An 18,190-nucleotide genomic window follows, 5' to 3' on the forward strand; every position below is an offset into this window, starting at 1 on the left:
CAGTAACATTCATAATTGTAGGGAGAAAAGCTTTTTCTTCCTCACGCTTTTGTTTTCCTTTGCCCAGCCCACACCTCTCGGCTCAAACCCAACGCACATCTTCCCTTCGGAAAAAAAAAAAAAAAAATCAATTTCTAGAGAAATACTTTTTAAAAAATCAACCTGTTTCCCCTGCGCCGCTGCGATTGGTCCGATCAAAAGCGCCGAGCCGATAGCGTCAAGAGGAAAGAGCCCCAGCTTAATTGTGAGCTAAACCTCCTGTAATCCAGGGGAGCATTTGAGATTCTGCCCAGGCAGGCGCTGGGTTTGGGCAGCTGCCGAGGGCTGTGGGTTTCTCTCGCAGCCTCCCAGCTCTGCAGCACAAGGCAGCATAGCTAATGCAGAGAGCTCTCCCCCCGCTGCCTCTTCCCTGGCTCTCGCTCGCTCTGCCTCTCGCCGGGCTTTGATTCGATATGAACAGACTGCTAACTCCGGTGCCAGAGCGAGAGCTGACATAACTCTGCAGATGGCTACCTTCGGATGATACACCTAGGGATTTTTTCTTTAAGGGAAGGTAACGCTTAATGCTAATGTGTGTTTTTCCCTTGTTGCCATTTTTCAGGACTGCCAGTCCCAAAGAAGAGCCCAAAGTCGGTAAGCACTTTTCAGCTACTATTTCTGTCTGTTTGTCTGCTTTGAAGGAGAAAAGCATGGGTTTGCCTTGTTTGCTTTCTGGGTCTCGATTGTTTTAAGTTGTCTTTCTGTTGCAACCATGATTACCTTGCACGGCTCCTGCTGCATGGGGAGATGAGAGGGGGATGCAGTACGGAAGGGGGACTTGTTTGCAAATAAAGCCTCAGGTTTACAAATCTGCTTCCCTGACAGATGAGCTTCTCTATCGTTTAACTTACGGGGGGAAAAAAAAAAAAGCTATTGTTTCCTTTTGGAAAGATGGGAGGCTCCACCTTCTTGCTAGATACCAAATCCTGTCGGGTGCTCATAGGCACCAACCTTTTCCATTAACTCAATGAGTTTTCTTGGGAACCTTTGGCTGAATTATTAACAGGAGGGAAAGCATGCACCTTGTCAGGAGAGACAAAGCATGAACAGAGCATGGCTACAGTTCCCAGGGAATACAGCCAGCTGTCCGAGTGCTCCAGCTGCTCTGGAGGCATTTCCATACTGAGCAGGATTGTCCTGCAGGTGTAAGATTCCGCAAATTTTAGAAAAGCAACAACAGAACAATATTTTCTTGTCCCCCCGAATGTATTTCCATGTAAAGCTGTTACCTGGAAACATCTTAGCATCTCAGCTAGCAGCACAGAAGCTGTGATCTCCAGTATTGTTAAAGCTCCATGAATGATATTATGGAAGAAATTAATGTGCTATTTGTATGCAACAAAAAGCAATGTTTTTTTTTAAAGGGAATGAAATACCTAAAGCCTGAAAGTTTGCAGTTATCTTTGGGGGGGAGAGACAAAATTCTCTGCCAGGAGCTTTGGGGAAGCAAACCAAGTGAGGTATTTGCCGTGCTGTAAGATGGTGTGAAACTTCACCAACAGTCCCTGGTGGTGCCAAAACCTGCAGCTGGGCACAGCCCGCCTCGCTGCAAACCTGGGCAAGAGGTTTAGGAGGCGGCTGAGCAGAAAGCTCTTGCTTTTAATACGAGCTCTCTGCTCATCCAAAAAGAAAGCCCTGAAATAATTAATGTGATTCTGATGGCTTAGGGCAGCGCTGATTAAAGTCATGTGAGCCCAGGCCTCTACCATTGTCAGCTTGCATTAATGTTGGGAGGCAGAAGTGCGGGGTGCGCTCCTCGCGGATCGCAGCGCTGTCAGCCCTGCCCGCTCGCCGCTGTCACACGCGGGGGCTGTTTCAGCCCTCGCTGAGCCAGAAGCGAGTGTGTAAAACACAGACGTGTCTGGCACGTTTCTGTTCCCTGCCTCCACTTTCTCCCCCGGTCAGAGCAGGATTGGCTGCACGCGATCCGGGCTATGACTTCTGTCATTAAACCAGCCCTAATCCATCAGCCTCGGTCTTCCCGAAGCGTGGATGCTCCCACTTTGCCACACACACAGCGGGATCCTGCTGTGTCAGGCACCTCTCTGGCTGACAGATATGCACAGTGAAAATCTGAGCAGCATGTAAATCCATGGCAGGATAATCCAGTCTTGGTGAACAAAGAGGCTGCTTACAAACAGGTGTAGCTGTGCAACAGCAGATTTCCCTCTACTGTTTGCTCTGGAGAACCTGTCAGCCCGGGGAAAGCTGACATTCCTTTGCGTGCCTCTCCTAAGCCTTTTCAGGGTTCCTTCAGTGATTTTTCCTATGGTCCTAGGTGGTGCTGTTGCCTCTAAAGTGCAGGATTCCCAAAAAGCAGAGCCTCCTGTTCCCCTGGCTGCACAGGGGGTCATCACCAGCGCAGTTGGCAGTGGTGTTGTATTCACTGCAGCATCGTGCAGCAGCTTCAGTGGGCAGCTGCTCCTCGGAGGGCAGAGCCGGCAGGGCAGAGCCCCTGCAGCCACTGCTTCCTCCCCAGGCATCACTGACATGTGGGGACTGAGCATGGAAACCTGCAGCAAAGTGCCTCGGGGCATCTCCAGGTGGATTTACACCAGTCCCAGAGCTCGTGTGGCCAAGGCAACAGTCAGAGGCAGGGAAGAGATGGTGTCTAACACTGTCCTTGTTTGTTGAAGGGTTGCTGCTCCACTGCAGGGAGTGGGTAGTCCAGCCTGACCTTCCTGGCCATGAGGATTCCCACTCATGACAGGCAGGAGCCAGTCCTGCCCCGCTGGCACGGTCTGGGATCCCCTCTCTGAACTGTGCCCGTGTGTTTCCCGGGGATGCCTCAATCCCAGGGACTCCCAGTTTGCTGCTGCACTGGCAGTGATGGGGTGAACGCAGGAGCTGCCATCAGAGCTGTGTGCCAGGGGCTGTCCCCAGCACAGCACAGCTGTGGGGCTTGGGGGGACGTGCTGCCCATTGCCCCCATGCCCCTTGCTCGACATCTCCCTTTTCTAGCATTCCTTGTACAATAAACAAGCTGCAGTTGAGGACAGCACACATCGAGCTGGGAGCAGTTGGCTTTGATCTTAGCTTGTGCTTGTCTTTTGTTTCTTCTGCTGCATCAGGGAAGTCACGACTCAGGTGTCCATCTTCTGCTTTGCTCAGGAGATGAACCCTCTCTCATTCCCTCGTATCCTTTCCCAAAGCCCAGACACATTCCCCACTTACTGCCAGTGGCTGCTTTTCCTTAAACAAATCCTATTTTCTGTTCTCAGCCCCCAGTCCTGCATTCCCTAAAGGCCAACTTCAGGCTGTTGGTACCTCCTGGCTGTGGTGAGGTGTTAAAGCTGGGAGAGATTTGTTGGTGCTGGAGCTGTGACACAGCCTGGGAAGTTTTCTTGCCTTCAGCTCAGTTTTGCTGGGCTGTATTTGTCAGTCTGTGTGTATCTTCTGACAAACTTTGCTGTTCTTGGATTTTAAGGAGAGTTTTTCAACCTTGGTGAGGGAGCTAAATTAGTAAAAAACTCCTTTCCAGCCATACATAGGACTGGACATGTCCAAGTTCTTTATTCCCTTTCCCCTCACCAAGGGCATGGTCCCAGCAGCTCATTGTGATGCTCCTTTTTTTTTTTTTAAATTTCCCATTGATGATTTTTTAGATGAAAATAGATACCATTTTGTATTGAACATCTGGAGATATACATTCTAAACATGAAAAGTCTCTAGTATAGCATTTTCCCCTGCAATTATCCTGGTATATCATGGATGAAAACAAACTTTTTTTTCTTTTTTCTTTTTTTTTTTTTTTCTCCTTGTTGCTTACATCAAAACACTCCACAAGGGGGCAAAGATTCCCACTTCCAGCTCAGTTTGCTGTCACTGCCAGGACCAGCTTCTCCAAAAAGCTCTACAGGACAAAATCTGCAGCTAGATCATCAGAAGATGGGATCACTGCAGGGGGGATAAAATGCTAAGCTCTTCCAAAAATCTGATGCTTTTCTTTTGGATTTAAATAAGTGCATTGTCAGCATAGCTGACTTGTGACCAAAAATGCAATTCCTATGCACAGCTAGTCCTGGACAAGAGATATACCACATTTTTTGGGTGGATAAGCAGCACCAGGGGCTCTGCCAATGTCCTGATTTTGCCAGGAAGAGAAATTGGTTCCACAGCAAGTCTGTACAAGAGTATGTACAGCCCTCTTCATTCAGAGCCCAGGGGCTTGGGTAGGGCATGAGAAGTTCCAGCTTCCCATGTATTTATTTTGTCATGGCTGTAAGACAGAATCAGTATTTTATCCCATCACCTGTATTTAAGTGTCCAGTCTGCCTAAATGGACTCGAGGTAGTCACCATAGCCTTGATTTCTAGCCTTTACCTTTTGGTGAAGGTCCTTCTGGCGAACCACTGATGCTTATCAGCAGCTCTGGAGAAGATCAGTCAAGAATCAGGGCTGCGCAGGTAGTTCAGTGTCCCATGCTCTTCCTAGCTCCTGGCAGAAGTCAGTACAGTTCAGCTGACACTGAAAACCATGATCAGCACCCCAGGGTGAGCTCAGAACCTCCTGCTCTGCCACCAGCCTGACCCTGAGCTCCTCTGCTGCTTTCCTGAGCAGAAAGGAGCTGGGTGTGAGCTGAGCAAGCTGGACAGTAAGATTCAGACCCAGGAGGATTGCTCCTGAAGCTGGGCACAAGGCAGGAGATGGACAAGCCATCCTTTGGTTGGCATTTGGTCAGCTCATCCCTCTTGGGAAAGCTCTGCTCTTTGTTTACTGAGACACAAACTTCATCTGAGCAGTGCCTGTGGCAGGGACCACGGTGGGCAGACCCCTGCAATTCCTGATGCCTGTGATGTGTTGAAGCTGCTGCAACATGTGAATAGAAGTTTGGCCCCAAACCTTTTTGGCCTCCTCTGGTGATATGAAAGTCAATAAATATTGTCTTGGATTAATTTAATTACATACATTCGTTATTACCATGGTTATGTTGCCCCTGCTCTGGTCCCCTCTCAACCTCCTAAATAGAGATGTTTCAGGCTTTTTGAAGGAGTTATTTTTCAGAAAACCGCCAATCCTCCTAAAGAGCTTATCACCTATTTTTTAAAAAATACCTATTTTTACAATTGCTACTCTAGTTTAATTAGAGGTACTTTTGCTTGAGATGTGCTGATACTTCCACTTGCAATCCAAATACAAAACAGAATTCAGTTTGTTCAAAATGTAAACCTTGTCTGTCAGAAAGTGAGAGCACTTTTTGAAGTTCAAACTTTGTTTCTTTTTAAATCAGAAAGCTTTCAGAGAGTTCTCATTATTTCCCTAAGGGCTGAATAAAGCTTCACTTTTTAGTCCCTGTCCTCCACATTCTGTAACCAGCTATTTCCAGTGAGATTGGCTGAAGTTTCACAAGATTCTTGTAGTTATTTTAGTAGTTTGGCCAAACAAACCAATCCAGATGGCTGGACTGAGAGATGGTTTGTTTTTTTTTTAAAGTTGATTATCCCCAGCATAGCTGTTTTAAAACGGCTTCATTAAAAATTGAAGGGCTGCATGTGAATTAGCTTCATTTACCACTTAAAAAGCTAAAAATGTTGGAAACTGGTTCAGATATTTGTATTTGAAAGTTTGCAGATGAGTAATCACAGCAGGTAAGCTTAGTTGAAAATTGCTTTAAAGGACAAAGGCAATTTCACATTCTAGTCAATCGAGATACCCTTTAAAAAGATGCTGGTGGTGGATCAACAACTTGAATGCAAGGCTGAAAGGTCAACATTATTTGGGCTGTTGAAGCTGAGATTTTTTCTCAGTGTAAACCTGAAGAATGTGCAACCTCACAATAATTTTACCTGGGTTTTTGGTTTTTTTTAAGAAGAGAGCTCTTTGTATGATTACTTTCTCCTCTGTACTTAATTCAGCTGTTCTGTGATGGAGCATTGGCTGCCTGGGGTCTCATGTTCAGAGTGAGCCAAGGGGTGCCCAGACCTGTGGCCAGTGAGCCCCCCATGCTGATCCAGTCTGTGTCTGCTGCTGGCTTCTGTCCCTACCCCAGCCTGGGTTCCTAGAGAGAAATACCCGAAAGCACAGATTTCTGTCTTGGTGTTTTCAGATACCCTCTGCCAGCAGGAGGCTTAAATTCCCGCCTGAGGCTTATTGGTGTTTGTAGCCCCCTTTTAGCTGGGAAACAGTGGATGTTGGATAAACAACCTGTGGGATGCTGTTTTTGCGGTCACCCTCTGTGCCTCAGCAGCCCTGGGAGCACAGCTCACTGTTCCAGAGCAGGTGGGAGATTGCACTCAGCCTTGGTGACAATCCAAGGTTCATCTCAAAAGAGCATTAAAAAGCATTTGCTGCACAGTGTGGGGAGCTCTTGTTGAGGATTTTGCTGCATATTGACTAGTACAAATCCTGGCAATGCAAATGTGACTCGTGCTTCATTTGAGCACACAGTTGTGAATTTAAGATCTATATACCTTGCTTAGCTAAATAGTAAGCAGTCAGAACTCTTGACATGCTACTTTGGAATAAGCCCTGAGTTTAGATGGATGCATTTTTTCCTGTTTTAATATACTTAATTAAAACAAATTAAACTTCAAATAGACATTTTCACATTTGTTAAGGTCTGCAGAAGTCCCTTGGATGCTCTGGGAAGCAGAGCCATTAAAGGGGTACTCAGATGTCCACAGACTTGTAACGTGGGGAGTTGCAAGAGCTGCAGAGGAAAAGTGATCTTGCATAGTAAGGGTTGTGTTTGAATCTGTTTCAAAGAGACAATCTAAGTTTTCACATTGAAATCTGGTAGTTCTTCCATTTTCTTTCAGGCTCAAGTTAGACCCATATGTTATCTGAATAGAACGTTGTTGAGATTTTCTGCCTTAATTCAGGAAAAAATAAGTACGCTGAAACTAGTAACCTATAATGAGATTTAGATCTCTCTTATGCGTGAGATGGAAAAATGCTTTTTTTTTTTAATGATGAATTACTTTGTTTTGTATATCTCTTTCTGTCAGTCTGCCTATCAGAACCTGTCACTGGGGAATTCAGCTGTACCCAGCATTAACTGAGTAGCAGCAAAACTGTGACTTATATATTTACTTATGTGCATGCAGAAAAGCCTGATCAAAGAAGGGAGAAAAATTGATGGAAAACACCCACTCAGCGACCAATAACCGTCTGTTCTCTCCCTTTCCACTCGCTCTCTTCCTTACAGCAACCACTTGAAAGGAAAGACAGCCAAAACAGTTCCCAGCAGAGCGTCTCCAGCCACCGCAGCGGGCACACCGCGTCCCCCGCGCACAGCACTCAGGTGCTGCCCGACTACGCCGCCCCGGAGGCGCCGGCCGCCGACCAGCCGGACACTTCTGGGCAGAAAAAGCCAGATCCATTCAAAATCTGGGCCCAGTCCAGGAGCATGTATGAAAGCCGACGTGAGTATGAAGCAGGTGTAGTTGCTAAGGCTACGGCTCCGGCAGCTGCTCCCTGTGTGTTTTCTTTGCGAAGAAATGAATCTTTTTTGGTTTCTTGCTGGAAATGTAGGGATTCTGCTGGTTGATTTGGTGTCTGTCAGTGAGATACACTTGGTAGAGCTGCAGTTTGCTGTCTCACGAGGATTGGGTTTAGATCATCTTTAGGAAAGGGTGCTTAGACCAAAGCTTAATATGAAAAATCCCTTTAAAATTAAAGACTGTTCTTTCCCCTATGTTTTTATTGTGCTTTTAAATTAGGCTGGAGGAGAATTTTCAAGTTTGTTATCCAGATCCTAACCTCTTTTTTGAGGTTGAGACTCATTATCTGATATGCATAGGAATTTCAGTAAGGAGGGGAAGTATCTAGTTTGCTGAAATTCATATCAGATGCTTTTCACCCTCACTCTGGGGAGGAGAAAATCCAGCTGAGCCATTTTACTTTGACCAGAGTGGACACTTTAACAATACAGATATTAAATGCATATTGTAAGTGGCTTTTATGGCAATTAATAATCTGCACACTTGGCTAATAATTCAGCAGGGTTTTGACTCTGTTCCAAGACTATAAATGTGGTTTCAATCAGTTTCTTCTCGGGAAACAAAATAAACACATTGGCTTTGCTTTAATTGCACTGCTGAAGATGATTAAATCTGTAAAAGCTTCTTAAAGAGTTAGAGTGTTAGGTTCATTTTGAAAGTCAGTAGTTACTTTAGTTAGAGAAAAGGGAGTTTCAAATTCTTAGTGCTCTGAGAGTATCACCTGCAGTTTGATTTTATTGTCTAACTGGAAATTGGTAAAACCAGTAAGAAATTAACCTTTACCTCAGAAAGAAAAATGGTAGGACTTTTTTTCACTGATGAAATGAATCACTTTGAAGTCTTATATCCTGGGAAAATTAAATCATGAGTCACAGTTTCTTGGCTGAAGATGCATCTCTTTGGATTGAATGTCTCAGCAATGCAGTTTGTAGGTGTCTCTGCTTTTGTGCTCTGCCTCCTTTCCCATCCTTTCCTAGGGATTGGGTGTACTGACCCTGCGGGCTCTCGGGCTGGGTCACGCTGATCTGCAGAGTGCAGTGACAGAACTTCTGTGTGCAGCTCATTGAAACAGGAGAAAAGGGTGAGAGCTGAGGGACAGCAGCTGCTGAGCCCTGCAGAGCTGTGGGCAGAGCTCCTCCTTCTCCTGCCTGGCTGGACAAGTGTCCCATGGCACTGGCCTTCCCTCTGCCCAGCCCGTGTGGTTCCTGCTGGCACTGTGCTGCCATTGCCTCTGACCCCCTGCAGCTACTTAGCTAATTTCTAATTAACTGTTTAACTCATACTAATTAGTCATTAGTATCAGCTTAGCAGCCTTAACTCCTGCCTGTCTTTCCTGATAAAACCCAAGACTGAGCTGGAGAAAGCCTGAAGTGCACAGGCAGGCAGTCACCCTTCTGTGTCACCTCCAGCGCCATGTGCTAAATCCTCCCTCTTTCCTCAATGGCTGCAGTTATCCTGTAGAGGTTTTGTCCTTGGCTGGGTCTAGAGCCCTTCCAGGGGCCTTTTCACAATCTCTTAACCTGCTGGCTTCCCACTCCCCATCTTTTCCTGTGCCACAATCCTCACTGCTTGGGCCTGTTGCTAGACTGAGATCTACTACACCCCTTCAGCTTCCCTGGCTCACCTTTCCATAGTCCAGCATCTCTTTAGTGGGGCTGATCCTCTTCTCCCGCTTCAGTCCTTGTCTCTTGCCTCTTCTACCAGATAAAACCTGTTTGAACATTGGTGCTCTTGTATGACCCTTTCATCCCATTGCTGTTCCCTTCCAGGAAGGTGTTTTTCTGAGATTTCTTGGTTTCATAGATAGGGGTTCTTTGGAGAATGGTAGAAATGTGATATGGTCATATCTCCTTTTAAACCATTAGAGGTGCCCAAGAGCCTGTGAATTTCCAACCCTAAGCTGGAGTGAAGCACATTCCCTGGGGATTAACCTGCACTCTTAGCTAGTGACATGGCTTTGCTGTGGGTAATGAAATGTGAAGAAAAGCAGGAAAGATAAGTGAAAAATTGAGTTGGATGTGCTCTGTCTACTTTTGTGGTCTGATCCCAAAGCATGACTGGTGGTTTTACTTCGAGGTCAGTGGTCTGCTCCTCCTTGCCTCACCAAGTCCTTATTTATCACCAGTCTCTTAAGTAGAGTCTGTGGTTCACAGCTGAAACCTGGCTCTGCTGCCCAGGGGGCTTGGGGTGAAGCCCTGTGTTTCTTTGCCTTTCTTACGAGCCTGAATCATCCCTTTGAGACTCATTCCCAGTTTTTCCCAAGCTTGGCTTTCGGGTTATCTATAGGGAGCTCTGCTGACACTGAGCATCAGAGTGTGTGATGGGAGGAACCATTCCCTGGGGACTCCAGTTCCATCTTTCAGCTCCACGTGTGCTGTTCTTCATGTTTTTACCCAGCTGCAGTCGGATTTAATTCTGGTGCCACCTTTGGCTGGTGGGGAAACAGTCCTGTCTTCTCTTTCTCTTTTACTTGGGCACCCATTCCCTCAGGCTTTGGGGCTGTCATCTCCAATGACAGCTTTGGGTGCTGGGTGTGACTCTCTGCAGCCTTCTGATGGAGGTGTGAGCAGAACTAAGTGAATATCTTATACACAGCAGGAGGATGTCACCCTAGTGCCAGGGCTGAGGGTGGGTGACACATCCAGTCACCAGGGAATTTGGTGGGTTCTAGAAGATTCCACCACTGGAGGAGCTCCAGCACAGCTCTTCTGCCGCTCAGGCCAGGGCTTGCCCGCTGGTAATTGCTGGCCTTAAATTTTAAAAAGCCTGAAAAGGGTTATAGGATGTTCTTCTATAGAGTGCTCTTCAGGGCTTTGAGTCCTCAGCAAGTGGACTGACAAACAGGAGCAAGCCTTTGTGTTGAGGTATATGATAAATTTTAAAAGGACAGAATTTTAGAGCGTTAGATCATCTTAAGTGTTTTATTTTGTCCCATTTTTGAAATTGTTGAGCATAAAAAGAGCATAGTGCAGTTTTTCAAGTGCATTTGACACAAGCAGAAGAATTCATTAGCTTCAGCCCAGACAGATTTTTTTTTTTCATCTAAAAATAATATTGTAAAGAGGTTTTATTCGGTATATGAATTTTTCTTCTCCAAGATATTTCTGAGAAATACTGAATCTGTAATGAATACCTACTGCCTTTTTCTCTGGGAAAGCATCCCACTGTTACTTACATTAATAATAAGAATGTAGACACAGAGAGCAAAGGCAACATTTTAATATTTCAGAATTTCTAAAATTCCTTCCTGCTCTACTTGAGTTGTCTTTGGATCAGTATTTCCTTCAAAAAGACTGTATTTGCCTTATGTGACCTGTCTCACTGAAGTCATTGGAGAGAACCCTTAGGTTGAAAAGCACCAGCTAACTCATAATTGTGTAAAAGCATGTGTTTTTATGATTTACTCAAAGCATCTTAATATCAGAAAGTGCTCCAGTTCTGCGGAGGAGAGCCACAGACGTTGTTTGTTTAGGGGAAGAAAAAAACAGAACAAAAATTAAGCTAGAATTAATAATGCAAAGCTAAGGAAAGGCTCCATCACTGCTTCTGGACTGGCTGAGGGGAAGCAGATTAGAACTGCAACTTTATTCCACAAATGTGGGTTAAAGTTCCTTCATGTGGAGCTCCCCATGGTGAGGGGATCAGCCCTGCAAGGTGCTGAGTGTTTGGGCTCGGCTCCAAGGAAGCTTATTTTCAAGCTGTAAACCCAAAGGCATGCTTTAAGGCTAAGGCTGCGCTCAGATGCTGTGCTGCAGTCTGGCCCAGAGTGACCAGTCTTTGCTGGATTAAGATGTTTGAGAATAGCCAGCTTTGTGGGGATGTGAAAACAGCATTTGGTGGTGGTAACAAATGCACTCTTTGCTGGTGCTGAGCTTTAGCTGCCTGAGCTCCTCGTTATGGGTAACTCATTGCTGCACGTGGGAGTTGTGTACATGAATCAGAGGGAAGGACAAACCCTTAAGGTTTGAAAGCTGAAGCAGTTCCAAGATCCAGGAATGACACACTTGAAGAGCACTCAGAGAGAGAAACAGCAATTGAATGGCTTAGCAGAGAGCCACAATTCAGAAACCTCACACTGTTTTATTGAAATATATTTTTATAATATGCTTTTTACTTTTCAATGTATTATTAAACTTCCTTAAAGATTAACACAATCTGTTGTCAAATTTTTCTCATGTGGCCTGATTGCTTTACAAAATACCGTATCCTACATATGGCCATCTGTCAAAACAGCAGTGACAAAATGAATTAATCTGAATTGCAGATGTGTTAATGAATCCCTTTGAAGGGCTTAAGCATTTAATTAAAAGTAAAGCAGAACACGATAGAGAATTTTTAAAGCTTTTAAAATATTCGAAGTTATCATTAACATTTGAATTTTATTTTCAGGCACACAATTTGTTTGGGAGGTTTTTTCTCTCCCCAAATCTAATTAAAATAATACAAACAAGTCTTGACCCTAGCGTGTTCGCTCATCGGCAGTTACATAGAACTAAAAATATTTGCACAATAACACAAACATTAGATAATTTCCCCTTAAAATAGAAAAGAAGAGTACTCTCCTGAAATCACAACCACCTTCTGATCAGAGTTGAAAGATGATGTTTAATAAAAGCCCTTTTGTAGGGTTATGTCCCTTTATTATGTTAATAGTAGTCAAACAGTTGCAGTGATGCTCTTGGGCACACCGATGTATCTGTGCCCTTGGAGAACGTGTTGCTAAGAGGGACCGTGGTACTCACGGGAGCTTGTTCATCTTGTCAAGAGCCCCTGCTGAAGCCATCTTTCAAAAGCTTTCCATGCCACCACCAAGGGCTGGTTAAAGAGAAAAGACAAAAAAAAATATTGAATTCTCCTGCAGTGGGATAGTTTAGAAAATGGATTTCTTGCAGATATGGAGCCTTATGAGATCTGTGGGTAAATTGCAGGACTTTTCAGCTCTGAAACTCTCCATTGGCTTCAGTGAGACTGTCCACTCCTGATTTCAGACTTGTCCTCATATACTTTGCTGAATCTGGGCCTTAAAGATTTTGTGCTTTGCCAAGCTATGAGTCACTGAAAGTGCTGCCGCCTTAAATGTGCCAGTGACTAAAACAAACTCACACTGGTATTCTTGAATATATCTTATGTTGAAACTAATGTCACACTAGGCAGATTTTTATTTTATATAACATGTTAAAGTTTACATAGTAAATTTTGATTACAATTATCTGTAATTAAGCACTGTGTTTGTTGTCCATCACCACATATTTAGAATTTCTTTTAACATTATGCGAAGATATTTCCATTTGGAAAACTAACTTGTGTCATGAAGTTGAAAGGTTTTTTGTAGAAAAGTATATTTAAGGTGTTCTCACAGAAATTTTTCCTTTAAGGAGAAAAAAGGTTTTTCAACTATACCTGCATGCATGTGCATAAATGTGTAAATTTATATGTGTGTGTATTTTATATCTACATGTGCACAGGCAGAGAGATGTGAAACTCAGTATGTCATAATCCACAGTAGCTATAACCTTAACAAGTTGTGCATGCAAGTCTAACATGACCCATAAGGTCACAACTAATTAAATGAACTAACAAGAAAGCAGATACATTAAGCTTTGCAAAACTGTAAAATTAATATTACAGCTATGTCACCTTCACCTGCAACTGGACTGAGCAAGGGTGAGAGAGAGAGAGAAATCAATTCCACGAGTTTTGGAGAATGTAAGATTGTGCCGAGAATGTATCTGTGTCTTGTGATGTCTTGTTCTGGTGTCATTGCTGCTCTCTGGCGGGGGGCTCTTCATCACCAAGGGAGTCTGGCAGGGCCATATGCCAGGTTTAGCCACCCAGGGGCAAAGCCTGGCTCTGCTGTCCTGGCTGGATGGTGTAGGTGGCCGGGGGCGGGTGTATTGTGGTCCTGTTTCCTTCATGCGTTTGCCCATGTGGCTCATCAATGGGGATGCATCACCCACATGTCCTGCCATTCACAGAACTCTTCTTACCACTTCTGCACTGCTCTCCAAATGGTCAGGTTTAATCTGGGACTGCTGTTAAATTTTACCCATTTGGGCTGCATACATGTTTTTTCAGACAGACATTCTTGAGATCAGCCATGGTGCAGGGTTGCAATGAATGACTCCTAGAGGCCATTTTTCATTCATTTTCAACAAAGTTTCAACAGCACCAGGTTCCCATTGAGTAAAAGTGGCTCCTCAGAAGTGCAACTGAATAATGGGACAACCTAAAATAATTTTCTGGTATGGAATCTCAGAGGGTCTCACCTCTGAAGCTTGGGGGTGGATGGGCGTTCTGGGCTGTGCCAGTGAATCACTGCCCTGCAGAACACCTGCAATAAGTGGTAAAAGGAGCTTTGTACTCATTCTGTGAAAAGGTGTGTTCTCTGTATGTCTGTTCTATTTGTGTTCCACCTCACTGAAATCCTTCCAGTGGGAGGAGCACTATGTGAAAGAGCTGGCTTCTTTGGGGGCAGACTTGTCTTTTTATGTTGCTTTGGTCTGACACGGCTGGTCCAGCCTGGCCTGCTGTTCCCTCCAGCAGCATTAATTGTGTATCTGGGACCCAAACCAGAGCCATACGGCATCGCTCAGTGAGACTGGAGGGGTGACAAATGGAAGGTGTTGAGAGATGCCGAGGACATGGGCCCACGCCGGAGCTCTCTGCAGCAGCCACTTTACCTCTGACAGATCCAGCACACACTATTAATTGTTCGGGGCCAGCCTTTGCCAAAACAGCCTGCGAAGGGCTGAGAGACGCTCCTGACTGTGTCTGCTTGTCACGCTCCCCTTGCTGAAGGCAGTGGCAAACAGCAATTAATTCATTGTCTGAATTCTGTTGTGCTGCATGTCTGCGCGTGGCGAGCTGCCTTCAGCCAGAGGAGATGAGGCACACAGGCACCCGGCGTGCTCATCACCCCAGCGCTCTGTAATTGTGTCTGGACAAAAATCAGCCTCTAATTCAGTGAGGGCACGGGTGTTAAGCTTAGCTTATAATTGCAGGTAATTAAAATGTAAAAATATTATCTGCAAAGCCAGCTTAAATGAAAATGTCGAAGCACACATTTGTACCTCACCATTCACCTATTTGTTTAATTTTTAGTATTCCCAGTTCTTCAATTCATGTTATATTTTAACTTATTGAAGAGAGACCTTCAGAGATAACCAAAAATCTGACAAGCACCCGAGCAGACCCAAATTTTTGCAGAATAAGCACAGACAGTGTAAAATCCAATTAGGGCCCAATCTGACATTCACTGATACCAATAGTAAACAACCTGTTCATAGATACAGAAAGCTAGATGATGTGTCACTAAATGTGCTATATCTTGTGTCTGAAGAGGCACTTATTTAGATTGGATTCCTGAACGATATACTTTCTTCTTTGCTGAAGTTATAGGCAGCTGACTGGTAAAGCAACAGCTTTTTATTATCATTAATTATAAATTTTGGGAGGGGATCATTACAAAATTAGTCAATGTTACAGATACTATCCAATAAATATTAAATGAACCTGAAGTTGTCTTCTGATATGATATAATGTTAGCAATTAGTTATGCATTTTTAAAAAAGGGATGAAAGCAAGCATGAGTAAATTAATATAAAACATTGCTGTTCAACAGCGCTTCAAGGTTAGTACTTCACTGTATGTAATATTCATTGTAAAAACCTTGCTGGTGTTCCATACTAATGAGTAGGTGAGGTTGGGCTTTTTTATGTTTCTAGCTGGTTTTATCTCTTCAGTGCTTTTGCAAAGCCTGCACACGAGCAAGTGAGAGTCAGGAGAGCTGCTTTGCTTTGAGTGGAGCCCTTCTGATTTACACCAACTGGGGATCTGTCCCACAGTTATTTAAAGCAGAGTTGGTTGACAGACAGCAAACTATGCTTGGGAAAGTTAATTAAATAGTAGAAGTCATAACAAGTGGCTCTTCTGTCTCCCATGTAAGAGGAGGCAGCTGTATTGTTTCTGGCAGAGTAATTCTCTGCTGTGCACATTTATTTGTTGATGGTTTGGAAGAGACTCTTGCAATGGGTAATGATGCTAATATTGACAGAAGGAAATATCATAGGGATAAATAAAGGGCAAGCCACAATTAGATACCTAGAAAGTAGAAACCACTGCATAACTTTTAATGGTAATATAAGTAATAATCCTTTAGTATTTAAAACTATAAATGTTGACAGTTATGTCTTTTTTTTTGATGTAAAAAGGAGGTGGTCTCCAAGCCCTCCTCATTTAAAGGTTAAAATTGCATGGCACATCCTTTTATGTACATCTGAGTAGTCCTGATTTGGGTAAAAAGGTGTGGTATTTTGATTAAAAATGATAGTTTTTCTTCTTTCCCTTCAGTTCCAGATTATCAAGAGCAGGATATCTTTCTATGGAGAAAGGAAACCGGGTTTGGATTTAGGATTCTAGGTGGAAATGAGCCTGGAGAACCTGTGAGTATCATGTTTTAGTTTGTGACATCTTTCAGAAACACAGCAGTAGAATGTACAGCTGTGCAGAACTATGCTGTATCATCACTGCTAAATATTTACTGGACTATATATAAATCCTGCATCTTCCCACCCTCCCTCCAAAATAACCCCACAACTCCATAACTGAAATGGGTTTGGCTTGTCCTTCTACTTTAATGGTAGAAGAAAAAAAAAAAAAAAACAAAGAAAAACACATAGGTTCTTGGACACTAAGGACAGGATGTCCTGGTCATGTTTGCAAGTATTTTGGTCTTAGAATGCCAGGTTCCCTGATCTTAGAATGCTCAGTTCTCTCCTTGAATTCAGTTAATTTATTTACCATAAATCCAGTGCCTGTGGGAGGTGTCATCCTTTCCTGTGCTGCACAGGTCCTAGCTAGATAGTGGCAGCATGACTTCCCATGTTTTTCCCTGCCAAAATTATTTTGCTCATTTATGAGAAGAGAGGCCACAAATTCATGTCGTGTTAGAGTAACTCCACAGAACTCACTGAGGATAAACCAAGACTGAGTTGGAGAACGAGCGTGTGGTGCAGAGCTTGTAAACCCTGCAGGCAACTGAAAGGGTAACTCAATCTCAGCTTCCCTGACAAGACCCTCAGTGCTATTAACCATCTTCCTGTCTGGTCACTGTCTGGTTGAAGAAGTTTCCCAAGGCTGTCTGTCCTTAGAGTGAATGGACTGCCTAAAGAAACAAGATGTCAATTTATTACAATTTCCCAATGTGCTGTATTCACACAGAACCGCTTTCACAGGAGCAACTTCCCTGACCAGCAGACATTTGTCAACGATTTCATGTCCCTCCTAAATCAGGTCTACCTAGGAGTGCCCCTTGCTTGCAGCTGGCTGTTGTGCTGGCTCTCATTGCTCTCTCTCCTCCTGTGCCAATTCCTCAGATTTACATCGGTCACATTGTACCGCTGGGTGCTGCCGACGCCGACGGCCGCCTGCGATCGGGCGATGAGCTGATCTGCGTGGATGGGACGCCCGTGGTGGGGAAATCACACCAGCTTGTGGTCCAGCTCATGCAACAGGCAGCCAAACAAGGTCATGTCAATCTGACCGTCAGGCGCAAAGTGGTTTACACAGGTAGGCTGCACTATCACCCCGCAGGGGTGGATTTTCTTGCCAGGATCCCATCTGTTCAGCAAATGGTCTAAGGAAAAAAAAAGCTTCTTCTAGTGCTGGGAAAACTCAAGGGATGGACTGTTATTTTTTCCCTTTTTGCCTGTTTTTAGTCTTTGTTGTTCCTGATCAAATAAGTTTCAAGTATTTTTTTTCCAGTCAAGACTCTCTTAGTTGGCTTTCCCAGTCTTCATAAGGTTTCTGATAAAATGGGGAACTGTTTGGTTGCAACGTATAATTTTTAGTTCGACTTATGCAGCAGACACTGTGGCCAACTGCTTGTGTTTTCTGTATACTTTCCAAAATAAATGTGCAGCCTGATAGTCACCCTTAAACTGGGAGTGAGGGAAAAGATGATTAAGAGTCCAGAGAAGGAAGAGGCAAGGGCAGAGTGTGAGTGAGGGCTCTGGTGTGTGGCGGCTGCTGTCCCAGGCTCAGGGGAAGCTTCAACATGCAGTCAAGAGACCTCAGGATGGGAAACTGCAAACATTTTTGGTTCTGGTGGGCCAGGGTGTGCATGTTTGTTGTCACAGAATCATAGAATGGTTTGGGCTGAAAGGGACCTTAGATATCATCCATTTCCAGCCCTTCTGCCATGGGCAGAGACACTTTCTAGCAGACCAAGTTGCACATGTCTAGAGGGTTTTCTGTGTGCTGGGTTATGCTGGGCATTGTGCACACACTGCAGAAGTGTAGGATCTAAATGAACAGAAAAGAAGCTGTTAGAAAGACAAAGATGCAAAGAGAAGTGACACTGCCTGGTACCATTTTGGCACCCAGGTAAGTGATTGAAAAATGTCATGATAGCAGAGAAAATGAAGACATGGGCATGAGCTTTTTAAATAACATGTGGCCGTGTTTAATAGTGGAGAGTAACTTCTGAGCGCTGCCTGTCCCTTTGAGCCCCTATAGGAACTCAGGTGTGGGATTTGCTTTTACTCTGCTCAGTAAAGAAAAGGATATTATGTAGCTTTTCAAGTTTAGGCATCATCAGAAAAATAGGCAGTGATGTACTTTGATCTTAGAAAGAATCAAAATAACAGGTTGGAAATTAGGTCCTCAGTGGAAGGTAGGACTAGAAGAGTACCTCTGAAATAGCTCTGTGA

At 44.2% G+C, this 18,190-nt stretch overlaps 1 protein-coding gene across 29 annotated transcripts in view; it reads left to right on the forward strand.

Annotated features, from left to right (window-relative positions):
* MAGI1 (membrane associated guanylate kinase, WW and PDZ domain containing 1) overlaps positions 1-18,190 on the forward strand; it is a 336,557-nt gene that overhangs the window by 300,437 nt on the left and 17,930 nt on the right. For 23 of the 29 annotated variants that reach the window (XM_041464827.1, XM_041464836.1, XM_041464887.1 and 20 more), the window contains 5 exons: positions 602-633; positions 7,187-7,403; positions 13,110-13,187; positions 15,831-15,922; positions 16,856-17,048. In XM_041464827.1, the coding sequence (XP_041320761.1) occupies positions 602-633; positions 7,187-7,403; positions 13,110-13,187; positions 15,831-15,922; positions 16,856-17,048 (612 nt within the window). The remainder of the gene's footprint in view (positions 1-601; positions 634-7,186; positions 7,404-13,109; positions 13,188-15,830; positions 15,923-16,855; positions 17,049-18,190) is intronic. The other 6 variants (XM_041464743.1, XM_041464735.1, XM_041464870.1 and 3 more) reach the window with 1 other exon arrangement.

The sequence above is a fragment of the Pyrgilauda ruficollis genome, unplaced genomic scaffold, assembly GCF_017590135.1.
Source record: "Pyrgilauda ruficollis isolate IOZ18807 unplaced genomic scaffold, ASM1759013v1 scaffold10, whole genome shotgun sequence".
NCBI classification, from domain to species: domain Eukaryota; kingdom Metazoa; phylum Chordata; class Aves; order Passeriformes; family Passeridae; genus Pyrgilauda; species Pyrgilauda ruficollis.